General features: G+C 36.7%; 2 protein-coding genes across 6 annotated transcripts in view; one reads left to right on the top strand and one right to left on the bottom strand.

Moving 5' to 3' along the window:
• Positions 1-598: 598 nt before the first annotated feature.
• Positions 599-4,091, top strand: LOC113516103 (RNA-binding protein lark). 2 transcript variants are annotated; one of them, XM_026900472.3, is made up of 5 exons: positions 599-772; positions 887-1,560; positions 1,904-2,112; positions 2,543-2,584; positions 3,661-4,091. In XM_026900472.3, exons 2-5 carry the CDS (start codon positions 895-897, stop codon positions 3,707-3,709), a joined length of 966 nt encoding a protein of 321 aa, XP_026756273.1. In that variant the 5' UTR covers positions 599-772; positions 887-894; the 3' UTR covers positions 3,710-4,091. The 2 variants fall into 2 exon arrangements, with proteins under 2 accessions (XP_026756273.1, XP_026756272.1); XM_026900471.3 differs by having other exon boundaries at positions 1,904-2,175.
• A 2,732-nt stretch (positions 4,092-6,823) lies between these two features.
• LOC113516285 (bone morphogenetic protein receptor type-1B) overlaps positions 6,824-19,729 on the bottom strand; it is a 109,388-nt gene continuing 96,482 nt past the window's right edge. For 3 of the 4 annotated variants that reach the window (XM_026900682.3, XM_052895136.1, XM_052895137.1), the window contains exons 2-3: positions 13,032-13,225; positions 6,824-10,134 (exon numbers count right to left, since the gene is read on the bottom strand). In XM_026900682.3, coding sequence (XP_026756483.2) covers positions 8,875-10,134; positions 13,032-13,225 — 1,454 coding nt within the window. In that variant the 3' untranslated portion in view covers positions 6,824-8,874. Of the gene's footprint in view, positions 10,135-13,031; positions 13,226-16,801; positions 17,162-19,729 lie in introns of those variants that run through there. The other variant, XM_026900681.3, reaches the window with a different exon arrangement.

The following is a 19,729-nucleotide window of genomic DNA, read 5'->3' as shown; positions in this document are numbered from 1 at the left end:
ATAAAGATGTGGATGATGATAAAATAAATTATTTTATTCACATATTGCTTGTGGGGTATCTCACAGAGCAAGTAATTGCTACGTTATAAGCTATCCTCAAATCCTAATCATATTTCATTTTCAATTTTTTTTCATCATTTATTATTTTTATAAATCAGTCAGTAACGATTTGAAATTAAAAAAAACTTTTTTATAAAAAGATGGCTCTTCATGGTGATTGCTGATAAGTAGGTACAATTATGTAGCTGAAATGTTTCAAACAAAAATGGTAATGAATACACAGCTCCTCCTTTGAGGACAACAAAAAATAAGTCGAATTTTAAATTATTTTTATTAATTTAATTATTACCGTCTTACATCTTGTCATCCCTTAGATCTCGCTCCCTCGAGCGCGGCTACATCTATATACATATATTTATGTAATTATATCTCCAAAGATAACTACAAAGACAAGTTTATAAAAATATATACATCAAAAATCAACGTTACAAGATCAATTACAGTTTTAAGTTAAATTTCGGTAAGCATTCTCTTTTGTTCTTAATACAGTTCAGCCTCGAAATTTTCTATGGAGTTGGCAACACAGACTCAGCCATTTTATTTTTACGTTAGCTTTATTCGTGACGTGTGAAACTGTGAGTTTGAGACGCCATTTTATGTAACTTCTTTTACTTCATTTCATTTTACAGTCATAAAAATTGTGTAATAAATAGTTTAATAGTGGTATTTTCAACAACAAGTTTTTAGCGTTCTTCCGTACTGGCTTCTGAAGGTAAGTATTATTTTAGTTGATAACTAACTTCCTCCAAAATGACGATACTGCGATATACCTAGCTTTGCCATGGACGCTTCTGACTCATTTCGTCAAATTGTGTATGCGTTTCAGAATCTAAAATGCCGGGCGCCGGTACATTCAAAATCTTCGTCGGCGGTCTTTCCGATAAAACAACCGACGCTGATCTTAGACCGCTGTTCGAAAAATACGGTACCGTCGTAGAATGCGATATCGTCAGAAATTACGGTTTCGTGCACATGGAAAATGAGCAAGTCGGTCGCGAAGCTATTCAGAACTTAAACGGAGAGGTAGTTCATGGCCAACCGATAAAAATAGAGGCGGCCAAGAGCCGGAAGGCGCCGTCGACGCCGACCACAAAAATATTCGTCGGTAACCTTACGGACAAGACGCGCGCGCCGGAGGTCCGCGAGCTGTTTCAGAAGTTCGGCACGGTCGTCGAGTGCGATATCGTTCGTAACTATGGATTCGTGCACTTGGACGCGTCGGGCGACGTGAACGAAGCTATCAAAGAGCTGAACGGTATGATGGTGGACGGCCAGCCCATGAAGGTGCAGCTGTCGACGAGCCGCGTCCGGCAACGGCCGGGAATGGGCGACCCCGAGCAGTGCTACCGCTGCGGTCGCGGCGGTCACTGGTCCAAGGAGTGCCCCAAGGCGGTGGGCCCTGACCGCAACGGTTTCCGTGATCGCGCGTTTGGCCGCGACCCATACCCCCCGCCGCCGCCGCCGCCGTTCCTCCGCGATCGCATGATGGGAGGATTTGGGGTAACGCGTTTCTCTACTGTTATTATTTATTCGAATCGTCGGTTCGACAAAACCTCTGGCAGTGCATCACGTAGGCCGAGCGCGTGGATCCTTTCTCCGCACACGGTACCTAACTCGGGCTGCTCACACTACGAGCTCAGTGATGCTACAGTTTAATTAATAACTATCCCACCATATATTTTTCACATGTTCTTCAGAATCTTCAAAATTATTTAAGTACTACATTCTTATAATGATATTGTTTTTATTTAAATTCAAAAATAAATTTCAGTGAATTAATGAATATTTAAACTGAGAAAATCTTTTTATTGTATAAAGACTAATTTTGATTTGTATGTAACAGGATCCATATGATGGGTACTATGACCGGCCACGTTTTGACTCCCCGAGGGACATGTTCGAGCGAAGATACCCAGTGGGTGCTTCCCGGGGACTAGACATGGGGGCATCGCGAGGTGCTCGAGGAGACTTCGTGTCACCGCCGCTGCGCCGCGAGCCCATGCCGCCGATGCCCAGCCTGCCCCCCATGAGGAACAGCATGGGAGCCATGAGGTCGTCGTATGATGCTATGTTCAGCCGCAGGAGTCCCCCGCGAGGACCTCAAATGTCCCGCGGGTGAGAACTTGTCATTGTTACAGTTATATGTATACTAGCTAATCTGGCATATGTTGTTCAGCCATCAAAAAAATTATCTGAATAGAGACATCCTAATCATCTAGCGGAATAAAATATACATTATGACCTAATCTCGTACCTTCCAAATATACATAAAAAATTTCATGAAAATGGGTTTAGTCTTGGCTACAAACACTGATATTAGATTTTTATATAAATATATATAGACAAACATAGTTATTTTTATGGGTAGGAAAACCCAATAAATATCATTTTAAAGTTATAAATAATTATAACGAAAATATCAGTACAATATGTAGTTGGCATTTAATTTGAAATACTAACAGGTTGCTTTTTTTTATTACAGTATGTACGAAGATTTCAGCCGAGACACATTTGATGACAGGAGGTAATTATCATTAATGACAAAGTAACTAATTTTTGTTTCAATGTGTTGTCTGTTTTTCTTGCACAAATCAGACTAGAAATAGAAATCCTTAGATTTGATCTTCATATTACTAAGTGACCCCAATAAACTTTGTTTCACCTACAATTTCAATCTATTATATAATAAAGTAATTCAAAGAAGTGATTCCCATACAAATTATACATATTTAAATTTTTCTATTTTTCAACTAAGTCTTAAGATCTTTCTGACTTCAAAACGAACAAAACAAAATAATAATTGAATCGGTTTTTGAGTTTTAACGAGATTAACGATCAGCAATAGATTTTTATATATAAGTGGTGTCTGTAGGTAATTAGTACCTAGTTTTTAAACTACAATTGTAAACTTTATTAAAAGAACAAATCCAGATATTCCACTATACATGATTACTTATAAAAAAAAAAAAAACTAAAAACTCCATTGCTAATAATATATAGATAAAGTATCTATCAGATCGGTTCTCCCTGTAAATGATCGTGATTAATTCTTTTAGAATTTAACTTGATGGGCTAAACTGACCTCTTTTCATCCTCACCTATCATTCTCTCATTCGAGCCTCATCAGCTTACTGATAGCACAGTCAGGTTCACTATTAGAAACTAACATTCATTTCTGTTAAATATTGCTCATCCTAATGTGATTTGTACCTTGGCAACAATACTGACACTCTTTCTAACTACATCGCATTCAGGGCCGTAGCTAGACTTAAGTTTAAGGTAGGCTAAAAGAGCTTTTTGATAGGCCAAAAGCCATAATTAAGTGACCTCGAAAAAGCAAATGTCAAATTTTCTTGGAGCCTTTCATTTTAAGGACATTGGGTCTTTTAAGGTAGGGCGTTGCCACTTAATGCCTCCCCTAGCTACAGCCATGATGGTATTGTAACGATTTTTACTTACTCGGAATAAAATATTTGCTCCACACCAAGGTGTTTTTACTATTGCAATATTCACCAGTCAACCTTACTTTTCTGCAGTCACTATATCGTTTTCAGCCATTCCATGAAATGAAATTACATAATTATGATTATTTGTCCACAGGCCGGGAATGCGTGGACCCTCACCGTCTAGAAGATACGCGCCTTATTAAACTTAATTCTACTTTTAGTTGTTATCTAACGCTCATCTTGAGAATATGGTCAATCATTTGTTGGTTATTTTATATTGTACCTAATATGCATTAGGCGTTTTAAAACGGGGACTGGGTGGGCCGTCCCCACCTCAGAAGAGAGACAGATTGGAGAGTGCATATATACCTGTTTTATAAAGCCAGGTCCCTCTGGGAAATAATTTTAAATTCGCCAATGCTAAAATGTAGTTGACTGTCCACAAAATTTCAATTTTATAAGACTACTGAAGAGAACGGACTAGGATGACTGAAATGGTATAATTTCTATAGTAATAGAGCGAGTGTGTCGAAGTATTTGTGATGAATGTAAATAAGTGAATAAATCTCATTTTAAGTACAACAACCGGCTTTTATTTATACCTAACTTGAACAAGTACAATACAGGTTTTTCTTAGAATCACTTCTCAAATTTTGTAGAGGTCTTGAGTAGCGTTCTTATTGTATTGTTATAATTTTATTAGTTTCTGAATTTTCTGAATAAATAAGATGTCGAAATAAATCTTCCTGATTACCGCCTAAAATTAGGAAATTTTATTTCATCCCACACATAGTTCTAATATTTGGCACTCCACACACATCTAAATTTTCTTACAGCTGCGAATTCTAAACGTTTTTATGTAAAAAAGTAACCGTCTCCTGTAGACATGAACAGCACCAATTCTAAAACAACACCTATATTCCAGGGATCCCCTTCACCCCGGAAAAATTGTTTGTAATTTGGCTACTATTGCTAGTAAAACAAGTATACCCTATCAGGTCGACCTCCACGCGGTTCCCCGTGGAAACCGTCTTAATCCCAGAGTACATTATATATATTGAGAATAGAGTGATCAATTATTAAACTAATGCAATTCTACCAACGAAATGTTTCGTAACTACTAAATATATGTATATAATTAGTACACATGTGTATACAATGTTCCTCTGTACACTAATATATATTCGAGCATTATCAGTATGTACAACCAGTGTTAATTTACAATATTTAAATTACACATTGTAAATTAACACTAGCTGTACTGACAATAATACTGGTTTAATGTAATCAAAATTACCAGTACATTGAAAAATTAACATCTACGAATAATTATTATTCGTAGGTTAAAAAACATTAATATTGACTATAATGTGATAAAAGACTGTAATCTATAGTAATCCTTGTTATATATAATATATTTTTCTCTTACATTATATAGAGAATCGAACCTTAAAAACGGGTAAAATTTTTGTCAAATTAGCTGACTTTTTTGTTAATGTTCCCTTATATGCTCAATGTATTTTGACGTATCTAATTTATTTAATAAGTAAAATTTGTTTTTGTATATTAAAAAGATGCAAAAAATTATAAGCCATATACTTAAATTGACGAATTTGCTAGAATCTCGATTAAAATGTACAAAAATGTGTAATAATTATATTATACACAAATAAAATGTTCCACATTTGCAAAATTGGTTTAATTTATGCTAAGGGTTTTAATAAATATTGTATTAAAAAATGGTATATTTTTTTAATATTCAATGAATTTTGCTAAGTCCATATTAATGCCTTAAATTGGCACATTCTATTTAACACACTACCGGCCGCCATGGTAAGCAAATATCATACACGTTTCGTTATTTCCGTTTAATAAACTAAACATTAGGTTAGCTATAAAGTTAATTTTATCTACAAAATGTTTATTGCTTTAAAAAACAGTAATATAATTAATATTAGTTTTATATATAGTATATAAACCATATTTAATTATGTGAAGCAACAGGAAAATTTCTTAATCAGTTTAAATTTTTTTGCATAAAACGGATTATTTGTGATTATATTTATAGTGTTGCTAATTAAAAAAATAGTGACAATACTATAAAAAAAAGAAACAAAATAAATGGAATTTCTTGTGTATTTTATATATTTATATTAAGAGTAAATAATTATACTAATTTTTAAGACTATGTAATAAAAATTAAACATATTTTAAAAGAACATTAAAATAAATTTTGTAATCCAACGATGTTTGCCTAAACGAGAATTTCCGACAATTACAAGTAGTAGTAATGTATGATAATGGAATGGTAACCCCGTCTGCGCTAACTTTATACGCTGGCGGGGTAACCGAGGGTTATTATAGGCGAGGATGAAAAACCAGCTAATTTCTCTAATTTATCGTTAAATTCGTCACTATAGGCTAACTTTTGGATTACATAATGGACAATTGGGAGTGATATTCCCTGGATCGTGATTAATTCTTCCCTTAAAGATACCCACCAACGCTATTCCATTATCATCCATTAAAAAAATACCTACTGTCTGTATTGTTATGCAGAAAAAAAACCAAGCAAATTAACAATTGTTTATGCTCGAAATATACAAGTCACTAAACACTTGCTGCTTATTAAGTTCATATCAAAACTTCTAAATCTCTAAAAAAGGTGAAAATCTCAGAATATCAGTCTATTACACTTTTATCTCGAGCGTAAACGTTAAGAATAACTTCCTATTTGATGTCACTTAAAAAAAGCATCTACCCCAAACTAAATAAATTATATAGAATTACGGGTATTAATTGCGTCATATTTATCTTTTATTAAATACCCTCTGCTTAATTATTTTTTTTTTTACAACACGGGGCAGACGAGCATGCGGCTCACTTGATGGTAAGTGACTACCGCCGCCCATGATCACCCACAACACCAGCGGCATTGCAGGTGTGCTGCCGGCCTTTTAAAAAGGAATATACTCTTTTCTTGAAGGTTATGTTGTCGTATCGGTTCGGAAATACTGCTGCTGGAAGTTGATTCCAAAGAATGGTTGTGCGTGGAACAAAGTGCCTTGAAAAACGCACGGTGGAAGACCGCCTCTCGTCCAGATGATTGGGATGAAACTTTAGTTTGTGGCGGGTTGTACGGTGGTGAAACTCAGCAGCAGGTATCAATCCGAACAATTCCTCAGAACACTCCCCATGATAAATTCGGTAGAAGATGCACAGAGATGCAACATCTCTGCGCAGTTTCAGTGGATCAATAATAATAGCTATTCGCCAATTAAAGATTAACATAACAGTAGATAAATAAAACAACAAAGCTAAGTCCATTATATTTTATTCATAACTTATCTATCAACATTTATTACATACCTATTCAATGTCGCTAACCGCTATATTTACACAACACTGTACAGGCGCGCTTGCGCACAATAAATGCTACGCCACTTGGTCTCACATTGAACACACACAAGAATTAAACAGTTCATAATATTATACAACCACCAGCCTTTTAAAAGGAAACAATTGTGTGTATTTTTTGTATATATATATATTTACTTCCCGGTGCAAATTCCAATGGATTAACATGTTCGTTACAAATGATACAATTAATTACTGACATTTTATCACCAATAATGATGAAGTATTTTATCTCGTATAAACCTTTTAAAATAAAAAAAAAATGTTTTAATGCAAAACTCACTTGTTTTTGCAATATTCAACAATAACAATTCATTTAAGTGATTTTAGAGAGCCATTTTGGTCAAGAATATCTACTGAATCTGTATAAATACAAATCAAAATGATAACGTATATAAGTGCTTCAGAACAGCTGTACCTAAACGTACGGAAAAGTGAAGAAGGCTCACATCTTCACATAAAAATAGTAATGCCAGATAGAAGACAATACAATAATCTTCAAGTTTAGTATCATTTCTTCACTGGGCGAGAGACGGAGAACTAGTTTTAAATAATAAGACTGGAAAATTAGCTGGTAGAGAATGCCATACGGCATTAAGCTCGCCACTTGTACAAAGTTTTATTGTGCAATAAAGAATAAATAAATAAAATTCAACGTTCCCACAATTCCATACGACAGGATTCGAACCAGAATCTCTCAACTATTTAGGCCGATTACGTGTTCACAAATCAATCATTATTAATTTTAACCCAGACATTATCCTACTGGTGTTATAAATTACAAATCTTGTCATATTGAACTGTCAGAAAATGTTTTTTTTTTTTCAGCGATAGAATTCCTGAAAGCAAACGTGATCTACACATTTTAAAACTCTTTTTAATTTATTTATACCACAAAACTGGCATTGCATATAGCCCGTCTGATGGTAAACGGTTACTCTATGGTCTATGGTCGCCTGCAACACTAGTGACCTCACGTGCGCGCTACCGACCCTAAATATTTCAAAACACATATTTGTTTTATAGAATTTGCACCGAGATCAAGATACATTTGTGAAATAAGGCACATAACTATCCTGCCCTGCTCCATAACCGCCAGACCAAGTGCATCACGACAACGAATCGTGTTATTTTAATACTAAACGTGGCGAAGGCATCCTCCTAAGACACTGCGCATATTTTTAATACTCACACACAAATAAGTCTTCTGCTCGACATTAAGTACGATCTACAACGGGTCCACTACAGCAATGTCTCTACCTGTGCACAGTATATCCAGTTCATAATCAACTGGGACTGTATAATTTTGAAATCATATTTTGTACAACACTTTGTATTTTAAGGCATCTTATTGTCAAAATATCACAATGCAACTCGTTAATGTTTCCATGTACACCGCGCAGCACTGGCCAATTATAATACATAATAGAACATAATCCGAGTACTTCATAAGCTGCCTCAACACGAACACTTGAAATTGCTTATCAAAACGGAAGACAATAAATTTTCACTATAAAATCCTTTAGTTCTACATAACAATCGTAAAATAAAAACATTAGTCCAAAGAACAAATCAAATCCGAATGATTACAAATATCCGAGAGATTCAAGCTGAATAAACAAGGATGTTGTAATAAAAACTATTGGGGGGGCAACAGTTTCTGTACAGTACACTGGTATCTACATATCGGTCGGGTCGGAGCCGCCGACTTCAACAAACTTAACAATACTGAGATTTAAACGAAACGGTGGTCAGTCTGAATTTACAATCGATGGCCGTTACAACTATGGGTATATTTGTTTCACGTAAAAATAAATAGAAATATATCGAGGAACTTAACTTTGAACTTAGCCTAGTCGCGTCTCGGCAAGTCCACCGTCCGACACACACACACAGTAGGTACTCAGTACATATTTACAGGAACAGTACACAAACCACATATTTACAACGGTCACACTAACTTGACGTGCGTCTCGGTGACGTACTTCACGAGAGTCTTCTTAACGCGCAGCGCCGTAAGCCGCACCGGGGGGTTGGCGTGCCAGCACTCCGACATGACCGTCACCAGGGCTGCCAGCGGCTCGCTTGACATCCAGCGCGAGGGGATCGGTGGCCGGATGTTCTTCGCCACAACCACTGCATGCATGTCCTCGAAAGATGGGTCGGGCGGGACGTACTCGTGGTACGGAAGCGCGTATGCTTCCACGAACTGTCCCTTGTCTCCGCTGGCACAGCGCCGGCACATCTCCCACAGAACGAGCCCAAGCGAATACATATCGGCCGTTTTGAACGCTTCAAAATTGGTGACGTCGAGTTTTTCGTCTAACACCTCGGGCGCCATGTAGCGACGCGTACCGACGCGCGTGTTCGGCGCTATATCTACTGTGTTTTCCTCCGCCACGAAGCGCACTGCGAGCCCGAAGTCAGCTATGGCGCACTGTCCGTTCCGTTTCACGAGGATATTCTTGCTCTTTATGTCGCGATGCGCTATAGCCGGCTTGCCCTTAGTCCCAAAGATGTCCATATGGAGGTGCGCCAGGCCGCTGACTATCGAGTACGCCATCGACACTAAACTATGCGTGTCCAGCACGACGGTCTGCAGGTAGTCGTGGAGCGAGCCGTTCTCGTGGTAGTCCGTGATGAGTAACATCTGCGTCCAAGAACCGGTACCTTTGATATCTGCAGCTATAAACCCGAGAATGTTTTCGTGGCGCATGAGTACCGTCTGATATATTTCAGTTTCTCGGAACCACGACGCCTCCTCAGTGGTAAAGAACACTTTGACGGCGACCTTTTCGCCTCGCCATTTCGCCAGCCAAACTTCACCGTAGCGTCCTTTGCCGATAGATTCGACCATTTGTATTTGTTTGGCCACAGTTCGCTGCACGAGGAGGGGTAGTCCAGAGCCCGAGCCGGACGAAATCTCTGCGTGGTGCGAGGGTGCCGGTGGGGACGGAGGTCGTTTGCAGCCGCGTCTTCGTCGCCTGAAGAGCAGTAGAAAAGCGGCCACGAAGGCTACGAGTGCTACGCATAGAGCAGCAGCGACGAAAATAGCGGGACTACCGGGAAGCGTGGGGTGTATGCCTGTTGGCGTTTCGGTCACGTCAGGCGGAGCCTCCGGCAGCTGAGGGTGTAGCTCTCTGTTGCAATAATCTGACTCGCAGCATTTGATCGCTTTGGGGTGCTGATGTGGAACTTGACTGCTTTTGCACTGAAAAATAAAATAAAAAAATTAAACTTACTTTCCAAGAAATTTCAATAAGACACAAAAATAACAACTGACGCTGCAGTAAATCATATCCAATTGGAACAGTTCTGATTTATTGAAAGAATTTTATTTTAATGCCCGTGTGTGATCGTCTCATCTATCACGTCATATAAAATTCACGACCATTTACATCGCACCGTGTACAAAATTTTGTATATTTTTGTTATTTTTATGACTTGTAGAAATGTTTATAATAAAAATATCGTCAAATAAACAATATTACTGTCTATAAAATATTTTACCTGGCGTCTAAAAACTTTGTAATGATTTAACAACAGGTACAAATTATTATTATTCATTAATTGTTACTTCCACATTTGTAAGATCAATATGGATATAAATAAATTAATCTACTTAAACACAACATTGTTTGGCCGACTCGGAGACAATACACAGCCTAAATTATGCACACTACTTCCCAATAAAGGGGGCACTAAAAAAGGGATTTCGTATTTCAAACAATTCCTACGAGAACGGCAGGTAACGTATAAACGTGCTCGAAGCCAAAGGCGACGGCTAGTATATTATTATTTGATATTTTGCCAACTTCGCGAAATCGAATAAGTTGATTATAAAAATATCATTGAGCGTGTATATAATATGAGTATACGTCTATTCACCCTGTGGTTAGTAAGAAATAATTAGCATTCTTTAAAAGTGTTGTACTAATGAAATTGGACATTTTCCCGAAAGAAACATGGCTCGGGGAAACGACAAAAAAATTTGGAGACAAAGTTGCCATTTCTGAGTTTTTGCTTTATGAAATCTCCATCCAGAATATATCTCTACTATATTTAGTTGAATAATTCTACACTTATGTATATATAAATATATATCGTAACATACATATTGCCCACTCATTGTGACTCTACACAACAGTTGTCACATAAACACCCATATATAATACACACACACATACACTCACTCTCCTACTTAATCCCTACGCTCTCTCTCTCTCAACCCTCTCCCCCCCCCCCTCCTCATACACATACGCGATTTAGATCTCTTTTTTGTTATCTGTGTATTATAACACTCATTTGGTTGCCTTGTATTGTGTAGTTCCATGGAGATGGAGCACTGGCGACTTGTAATACAGATTCTTCAAAACCTACCGCGGGCACTAGTCTCTCACAAAATTAGTATTACATATATTTATATTTAATTGTACCTCAAATTGTTACTTTGTACTATCTTTTGTAAAGAGAAAGTTAACCATTCATTCATTATTTGTATAGCATGGGTAGATGCTTTTGGCCTTATTCATAAAGACGCCAAACGCTTCATAAACCAATTTTGGCTATTGTTTTTTTTTTTCCTTTTATGCAAAATTCTAAATTTGAAGTTTGAAAGGAAGGGACAATACATTGTAATGCTTAAAAGAGGAAAATTAGGTGTAGTAGCAGTTGGTTTTAAATACGACTGACGACTTCATTCATCCTAGAAAACGTCGTGATCAAGTGGCTGGACTTACAGATTGTGATTTTTGGACAACACCAAAATTTGTGTATTAACTTCGATTACTCACTCTTTAGGGATAGAAAACAACATCAACAAACTTGATTAAAGCGAATGACGGCGGTAGGCTAACCCTTTGTTACGTTGGATTCTAACATGCTCAGTGAAATGTGGGAACGTCGAGTGTTAGATTCACTGCAACGACAGCAGTCGACAAAAGCCTCTAACAAGTCCATTAGGGTCTACGAGTCATCATCATATTGATATATCATTAATAATATTACATAATGATATTGTATACCATAAAATAAACCGAATTCAATAATGGTGAAACTAGTTATTTTAAATTTCTATGGGGCCAATCTGTAAATATACCTTCAGTTTCAGATAAAAAAAAAATAACAATTCAGTTTACAATTGACGGAGTTATGAGGTAACAAACATAAAAAATACAACCTCTTCAAGAACCTCTTTCTTTTTGAAGTTGGTTGAAAAGTAAGCGTGCTTGACGCTTTATCGGCTCAACCGAGCGCCGCAAAAAGTATACACGTGTTAGAGTATTTGCGATAGAGAAGGACATAGATTTTTATCTCGGTTGCACGAACGAGACGCAGGTAGGCACTAGTCTAATATACAAAAATCCCGTGATCATTCACACAAATTTTCGAAACCGTTTAACCAATTTTAATGAAATTTGTACGTAAATGTCGATATTATTGTTGGCTCCGACTTAAGATGCGGGATAGTTTTGACTCCCGCATTTCGATTGCTTGAATACCTTTGTCCCATTCGTGTTTCTACCGTGAAGCAGTTGTGTTTGCATGGCTGTATTTCGATTTGAATGGTGGGATATGGCGTGAATTTACTGGGTACAGAGAAATAACACCTGAGTTCTCAGGAATGGCAACGCATGGGGGGTATCATGGGCGAAACAGTATACTCTGTTATGTCCATGGTACTGCTCATGTCTATAGGCGACGGTTACCACATTCCATCAGGTGGGCCGTCAACTTGTTTGCCATTCTAAGTTGTAAAAAAAAATTATAAAACTTGATAGGTAAGAATAAGGAATAAAATAACGTTTGCAAGGTTTGCTAGTCATCATCGTCTTTTCTTTTCTACCACTGAACAGACCCACAATTAATCAATATCTCACTTGATGGAAAACAATGAAGTCTAACGTCTTAAATGCAGCTCGCAGACCCACTAATCTTCCAACCCTTATTCCAATTATTATTTGGGATCGGCGTAATATATTTTTCTTTTCCATTCTTCCCTATTCGCAGTCATTTCTGCATTCACTCCCGTTCCGGCCATATCGTCTTATCACAACTAGTTATTCATATTTTATAAAAAAAAAATAACGGGCATTCCTGATAACTCACTTGCATGAATCCAGACTCATCGGGCGGCAGGCAGCCTAAGGTGCGGTCCCGTACGACATATCCATTCTCGTCGAGCACTTCCTCCAGGGTCACGAAGCAGAAGCCGCCCGGCTGGGTGACGCATGTACCGTTGGCAGCGCCGTCGGGGCAAGCGCTGGCGCCGGAGCACTCGCACCGTATACCCATACCCACACCTGGAATGAGCAAACATTTGCAATGTACTCATCTGTTACAACTTGTACACAGTGTGAGGTAAGAGCAGGTACATAAAGTTCTATATATGTAATGAATAATAGTATTCTATTGCACTGTATATTTTTTCTTGATACTGATCCTTAGTAAACACAATATACATACATACATAACCTCACGCCTGTCTCCCATGGGGGTAGGCAGAAACACAACATGAAATAGAAGATCATAATATATAAACAAATAAGTATGTGCTTAATTAACTTAGTTGAATTATATCGACTGATGAACAAAAATCAAAACTAGGCTAAACTGGTGATGAATATAGAAACATGAAATTATAAATCACATTTACTAAAACACAGAAGTGTGTTTTGAATTTTTGAAAATTCAGGTCTTAATATGTTTATTTGAAATTATTGGCGAAAAAATCAGTCGAGCATAGAGCTAGTAAATTAATGATTTTAATATACTTGAAAAAAAAATCATGATTATATAAAAGAACAAAAAAATAGCCTCATTTTGAATAATTCAAAAATCCTTGGAATATTGTCAACCAAGAAAGTTATACATTTTAATGAATACTGATTTTAGATTCTTTTTTAGAAGCGTCAGAATAACAGCCAAAGTAGTGACGGAGAGACAAGTGTATAAAAAATTGCAGGGAACCATTGAACGCAGGTGGCTTAGGTAGAACCCAAACTTGTGAGAAAATATTAGAGAGATCGATGTTGCGTCTCGAATGATGGGAAAGGTTGAAATTATGGCATACTAGCTTTATGCCCGGTACTACGTCATCCACGTGGATGTCAGAAATAGGAAAACCAATTAAATACAGCACTACTAGATAATGTATCAAGATAAAACGTATTAAACTAGATTTTAAGTTAGACCTTCAGGAACACAACCGTAAAAACCGTATCTACATATACAAGATAAGAGATAAGAAACCGCGTCTAAATATCAAAAATACAAACAATTCTTATTCGGCTTCTATTGCTCTTATTAATAAACACACATAACAATTTCTCTTAAATATCCATCATGTACAAACATCATATAGTTGCAATTTTAAAAGTAAAGAAAGGCGAGGACGGTAGAGACTTCTTCTAAACAAGCATACATAGACGTATAATGCTGAAAGAAATAAACCTCATCTGTGAGGATTCGATGAAATTGAATTACTTTAATATATAATTTAAAACTAAAGAATTTATTTAAATAAAGTCGTTGATAAATTACAAAAAGCGCACAAATTGTAACGCACATTTTAGGATTCCATACGTTTTAGGATGTAGTAATGACTCATGTAATCATTATTGTTTCTAAGAAGTTTAAACATGAAAATCAATAACAAAATGAACGTTCATTACTATCTTTTAGCTGAACCAATGTTCCGTACCACTGACTCGATCAGGACAAAAAGAATCTCCACAGTGCTTTAACCACAGCCAAAGCATTAATTCTTTACACTGAAGTTCAAAGAAATGAAACCAGTATATACATAATTAAATATATTAATAAATATTAAGAAGCAAATTATCAAAGTGGAGTCACAAGAGCCAAACTTAAATTATTATAAATTATTTTGAACACAGTTAAAAATAATTTCGTTGAACACGCTAATGGAATGTCGCTGGCCAAATCTTTATTATATTAAAATGTATTCTTTAATTACGCCGCAACCATAGTTACCAATTTCTTTTATAGTCTGTATCAACCTATTTACATAATGCGTATATAAATAAAGATTATAACATTTAAGAATTCTAATATTTAAAATTCTAAGAAATCTCTAATATTTTATTAGGAAACTAACTTAAGAGAGCGCATATTGAAGAAATACATAGAATATACAAAACCATTTAAAATAGACAATTTACTGTTGCAAGTGCTATAGAACAAGGATGTTTTTGATATTGAACACGAGTTTATACTCGATATTAGAATCGATAACTCCGCTGATAATAAATTGGAATAAATAATATCTACAAGGTCGGACAATAGCGTGGCAAAAAGGGATTTATGCGTCTTAAATTTCTTAGGGTTTTTGGTGCCAGCAACAGGTATATCTGAACGCCCATCGGGCGCATTAAGAATTTGCTCGACAGAATACAAAGGGACGTCAAACAACAATAGCTAGCAGGTAACTGGGAGAGAGCAACACATGGACGGAAGATGGCTTGAAAATTTTTTTGCGTTAATAAGCTTAAAAACGAATCAATTAATAATAATTTAATTGTATAAAGTAGTGATTACAAAATATCAAACTGTAAACCGTATAGATATAGACTAACTATTAAAACATCTCAATTATACTTATTATATGGCAGATGGATAATTTGTATTTTGGCAACTGCAAAGAGATTGTATCTAAATAATTCCTATATAATGTATTTTAATAGTCTTTGAGAAGATTTGCGAAGAATGCAAGCTAGATAACATAAATCACTACTAACTATATAAATATTGTATATGTATTATTTTAAATAGTCGACAACGAAAGACTAAAATAATGATGATGATGCAATTATATTGAATTTTACAAGAAAACATTTTATGTAAAATTTCTTTAAGAATGATAAGAGTTTCTCAGTTGGGAAAGTAAACACTATTGTTAAAGTTATTTAATTATACAATCAATCAATATTAGGTCCCAATACAAATAATAGTAACAAATCAGTATCTACTAACTGTATTTCGCAGCTTCACTCATGTAAATTAGTATATAGTGTCCTATATGCTAAGCTAGGATATAATCTACCCATGTAGCAAATTTCATTCAAATCCGTTCAGTAGTTTCGCAAAATAATATAATAAACAACCGTCTATCGTTTCAAACTTTCGCATTTACATGTTTGGAGTTCTTGGAAATAGTACTAATCTTCTTTCTTATAGAGTAAACAAATATCATCTCAGGGAAAAATGATACAAATTAAGAAATATGCTAGATATTACATGATAATGTGCTAGATAAGTTTTAAGGAAAAGACAATACTTTTGTGTTTATACATTGGAAATAGGTAACAAAGATAAAGCAATCGAATGCGAATTGCGAACTGATATTTAATCATTTAGCTTAATAATCACTTAAATAGAAATAATTGATAACGTTACAATGCGATAAACGTTATTACGACGTGATGGCAATATTTACAAAAAGGAAATATTAATTAAAGATTGAAATCACAACAATAATTTTTCAGTGCTTACAAAAATGAAACTACTTGACAGTGGAACACATGAACAAGCTTTTAGTTATCAAGACAAACGTAAACATGAAAGCTAACGATAAAAATTGATGAATAATTCAGAGGGCACACTCTTCCACTATATTTATCACCTCAAAACGGAAACTCAAACATGGAAAGACCACAATCCATATAGGTGCTACTCGTTGTGAAGACGTCGTTTAACTTTAACATTGACATAAACCACACAGTTCCCGAAGGACCATGAACACTGGATATCCTTGAACACTCGTGAACGCCCGCTAGACATACAATACTCATGGCTGCAGGTGCGATGTTTAGATTTTATGAACTAGTTTAGATTTTTGACGAAGGTGTCACACATACTGGTCAATCTCATGTTGTCGGTGAGCGTTCGAAGCGAGCCCAGCTCCTTGTCCGTGCTATCATTTAAATATAACTTGGGACGCCGCCGTCTGTCGACGGCTTTATTTTTACACCACCGAGATTATTGTGGACAGTCACAACGCACGCCGTCTCACGGGAGACGTTACGGTTGGCGTGCACACGACACGAGAAGCTCCGAGCGCAACAAGTCCGGTTGTCACGACGCCAAAGGCGCGAATGACGGGCGGAGCGAGAGCGGCGTCCCCCTGTGCTGTACGGTCCGCCCCCGCCTTCGCCCCGCCACGCCGTGCACTATGCAATGCTGGGCATGCTGCACAGCCTCCACATGGCTCCGCGGTGCAGATAACGCGACGAGCAACGAACGCGCCGCGCATCCACTGATCCGAGTCGCACGAATGCGATTCATTGACGTGCCGATATCGCTAAATGTTTACACGATCTACTTGTAATACATAAACAAAAGTCGCCGAGCCAAATAACACAATGACAGCAAAAATGTTATTAACTACAAAGAGCAACGAACCGTTTTGAAGTCTTTATCAACCTATGTTTACACTAGTGAAATTATTTAGTTGCATCAGTTGCACTAAATGTTTAACCATTTGTAAACTTTCAACAACTTCTTTTAATAGATAATCTAAAACGGCAGGATCAATTATTATAAAACAATTATGTAAATTTAGAACGCGTCAAGGAATAATTATTAAGCATCTAAGTTTAGCTAACGACAAAAAATTGATAGCATGCACTTCTTCAATTTAACATCTGTCGGAAGCTGAAGCTTTTTACAGTCTACAGTCATCTTTATATCCTAACTTCCACGTGTTATTACAACAATGCAAGCAATAAAATGTGACGATGCTCAACTAATCGCGCGACATTATGTGACTGTTTTACGACTATCTCATAACTGTACTTTATTGTTTTCTCTTTAAGGGTGCCTCGGTCGTTCTTATTTTGTTCAACAAGTTGCTCTTTTAGTGGAAGCACAAATTATTTAATCCACAGGATAACTACCACTCGTGATTTCTCATCCTTTCCTATTTCCTTATAGTTTAGCGATATGCCGGATAAGGGCAGGTCGGCACGGTGGTCGGGTCGCGTTTGACTGTTTTGGTCATGGCCCGGCCCTATCTTGTTGCAAATTATGGCCGATCTCGCTGCGTCCGTCCATATGTGGCTCACGTGCGCACCGCGTCACTACCCGATCTGTACCACGTCCAATTGCCGCAATGAATAACGGTGATGCCGATTCTGTGGCTACATTAATGCAACTCAAGGATGCCTGCAATCGTAATGTACTCGGCCGATACAAAATCGAATACGCATGTGACTATTGGCAAATAGAATGTAAATTAGAGTCATAAATTCCAATTACACAGTAGCTATTGTTCCAGAGGCTCATATGGTACACCAATTTGCAAATAATCGATTTTACGAACTTATATTGGTCATGATTTGAGTTAGAGGACATGATTGAGTTTAATTCCGCGTCGAGCGACAACTATCACGATAATAAATATCAGTTTGTGTACAGACACTTTCCCGTGGGAAGCACCCTCAATGGTATTTTAAACAGACAATCATAGGCTCATCAGCGAAGTGTTGTGATAAAATCTGTAATACATTGAAATGTGCACAGTAACAATTTATGTACTATGGTATAAGCAGTTAAATTTTTCAATATAACTCCTTTTTTTTATTTCCTCATCAGAGGACCATTAAAAATTATGAAAAATTCAAATTCTCTATTCTTATAACTTTTAAAAATATACAATGTATGGATAAATTATTTTAGTCAATATAAGTACAGAATGATTTAGTAATAGAACGTAGACAATAGTGGGTCGCGTCGTCGCACGACACACGTCTTCATTTGAATTCGACAAACGGCGAAGTTGTTTCCGATATAGATGAATAAACACGAGTACATACAGACCGACATGAGGCACGAGTGCCCGCTGCAGGCGTGGTTGCAAATCGATTCGCTGTATAGATACCGAGTAAAAGGGCAATTGATCAAGATGAATATGATGTAGAACACATCCAACTGAATCTTGTTATAGATTCGATAGTCGATCGAATCGAATTACATGATAGGGATAATGAAGAACAATAAATACTTAAATGATTTATATTATGTGGTAATTACAAATCTAAATTTAAAATAAGAGAGCAACACCTCACAAGTAGACATAGTTATTTATTCATGTATTTTACACGCCAACACAAAAGTAAAGAAAAAAGCGTGATCACAATTCCATTTTGGTCATGCTTTGCAGGGCTAAAGGTCATCATTGTGTAATATACACGGGCGCGAGCGCAGACGCCGGCGCGGCGATCTAGTGAGCGACCTCTAGGATTATCCAATTCGATCGATAAGGTCTCGAAGGGTAAGAGCGGGGTGCGCGGGGAAGGCGATAGGGGCCAAAGAACATAATTTATTCGGCGGCAGCGTGGCGCGCCTCGGAGGTGCCGCGTCCCCCTGCGCCCGCGCGCATCTCCCAGCTCTTTATGGAACAGGATCCTGTCATATTTTTTTGTGAGCAGGGGGATTATGGAGTATCAGGTTAAACGCAGGTTACGTAATAGTTTTTACACACCCTTAATCATGGACAGGTCCCCAGACGTTTAAATTGTGATCGTTTTGTTGGTTATTGTGATGATATAATTTTTTTAAATATTTGATTATATATTTCACCTGTGGGCGATGCCCTATAACATGATAAGAGAGACTGTGACAATATTTACACTAACGCATAACTCGACTGATTACATTGGTTAGCGAATATACATATATTCTAAGGCTAAGTGTTTATCAAAATGATACAATATCAATTTTTGAAAATATACTATTAAAACCATATAAATTTTATTGACATTTTACAAATGTAAAGAGTAGAAAAT

Source organism: Galleria mellonella, unplaced genomic scaffold, assembly GCF_026898425.1.
Source record: "Galleria mellonella isolate WM207_F2 unplaced genomic scaffold, CSIRO_AGI_GalMel_v1 utg266, whole genome shotgun sequence".
Lineage (NCBI taxonomy): Eukaryota > Metazoa > Arthropoda > Insecta > Lepidoptera > Pyralidae > Galleria > Galleria mellonella.
This window is presented reverse-complemented; position numbering and strand designations above follow the sequence as displayed.

What these genes read in the sequence shown, in the direction of transcription:
- LOC113516103 (XM_026900471.3), top strand. Translation starts at nt 895, where the DNA reads ATGCCGGGCGCCGGTACATTCAAAATCTTCGTCGGCGGTCTTTCCGAT. An exon ending in GCATGATGGGAGGATTTGGG is followed by an intron (nt 1,561 to 1,903) that starts GTAACGCGTTTC and finishes TGTATGTAACAG; the next exon opens with GATCCATATGATGGGTACTA. An exon ending in GACACATTTGATGACAGGAG is followed by an intron (nt 2,585 to 3,660) that starts GTAATTATCATT and finishes ATTTGTCCACAG; the next exon opens with GCCGGGAATGCGTGGACCCT.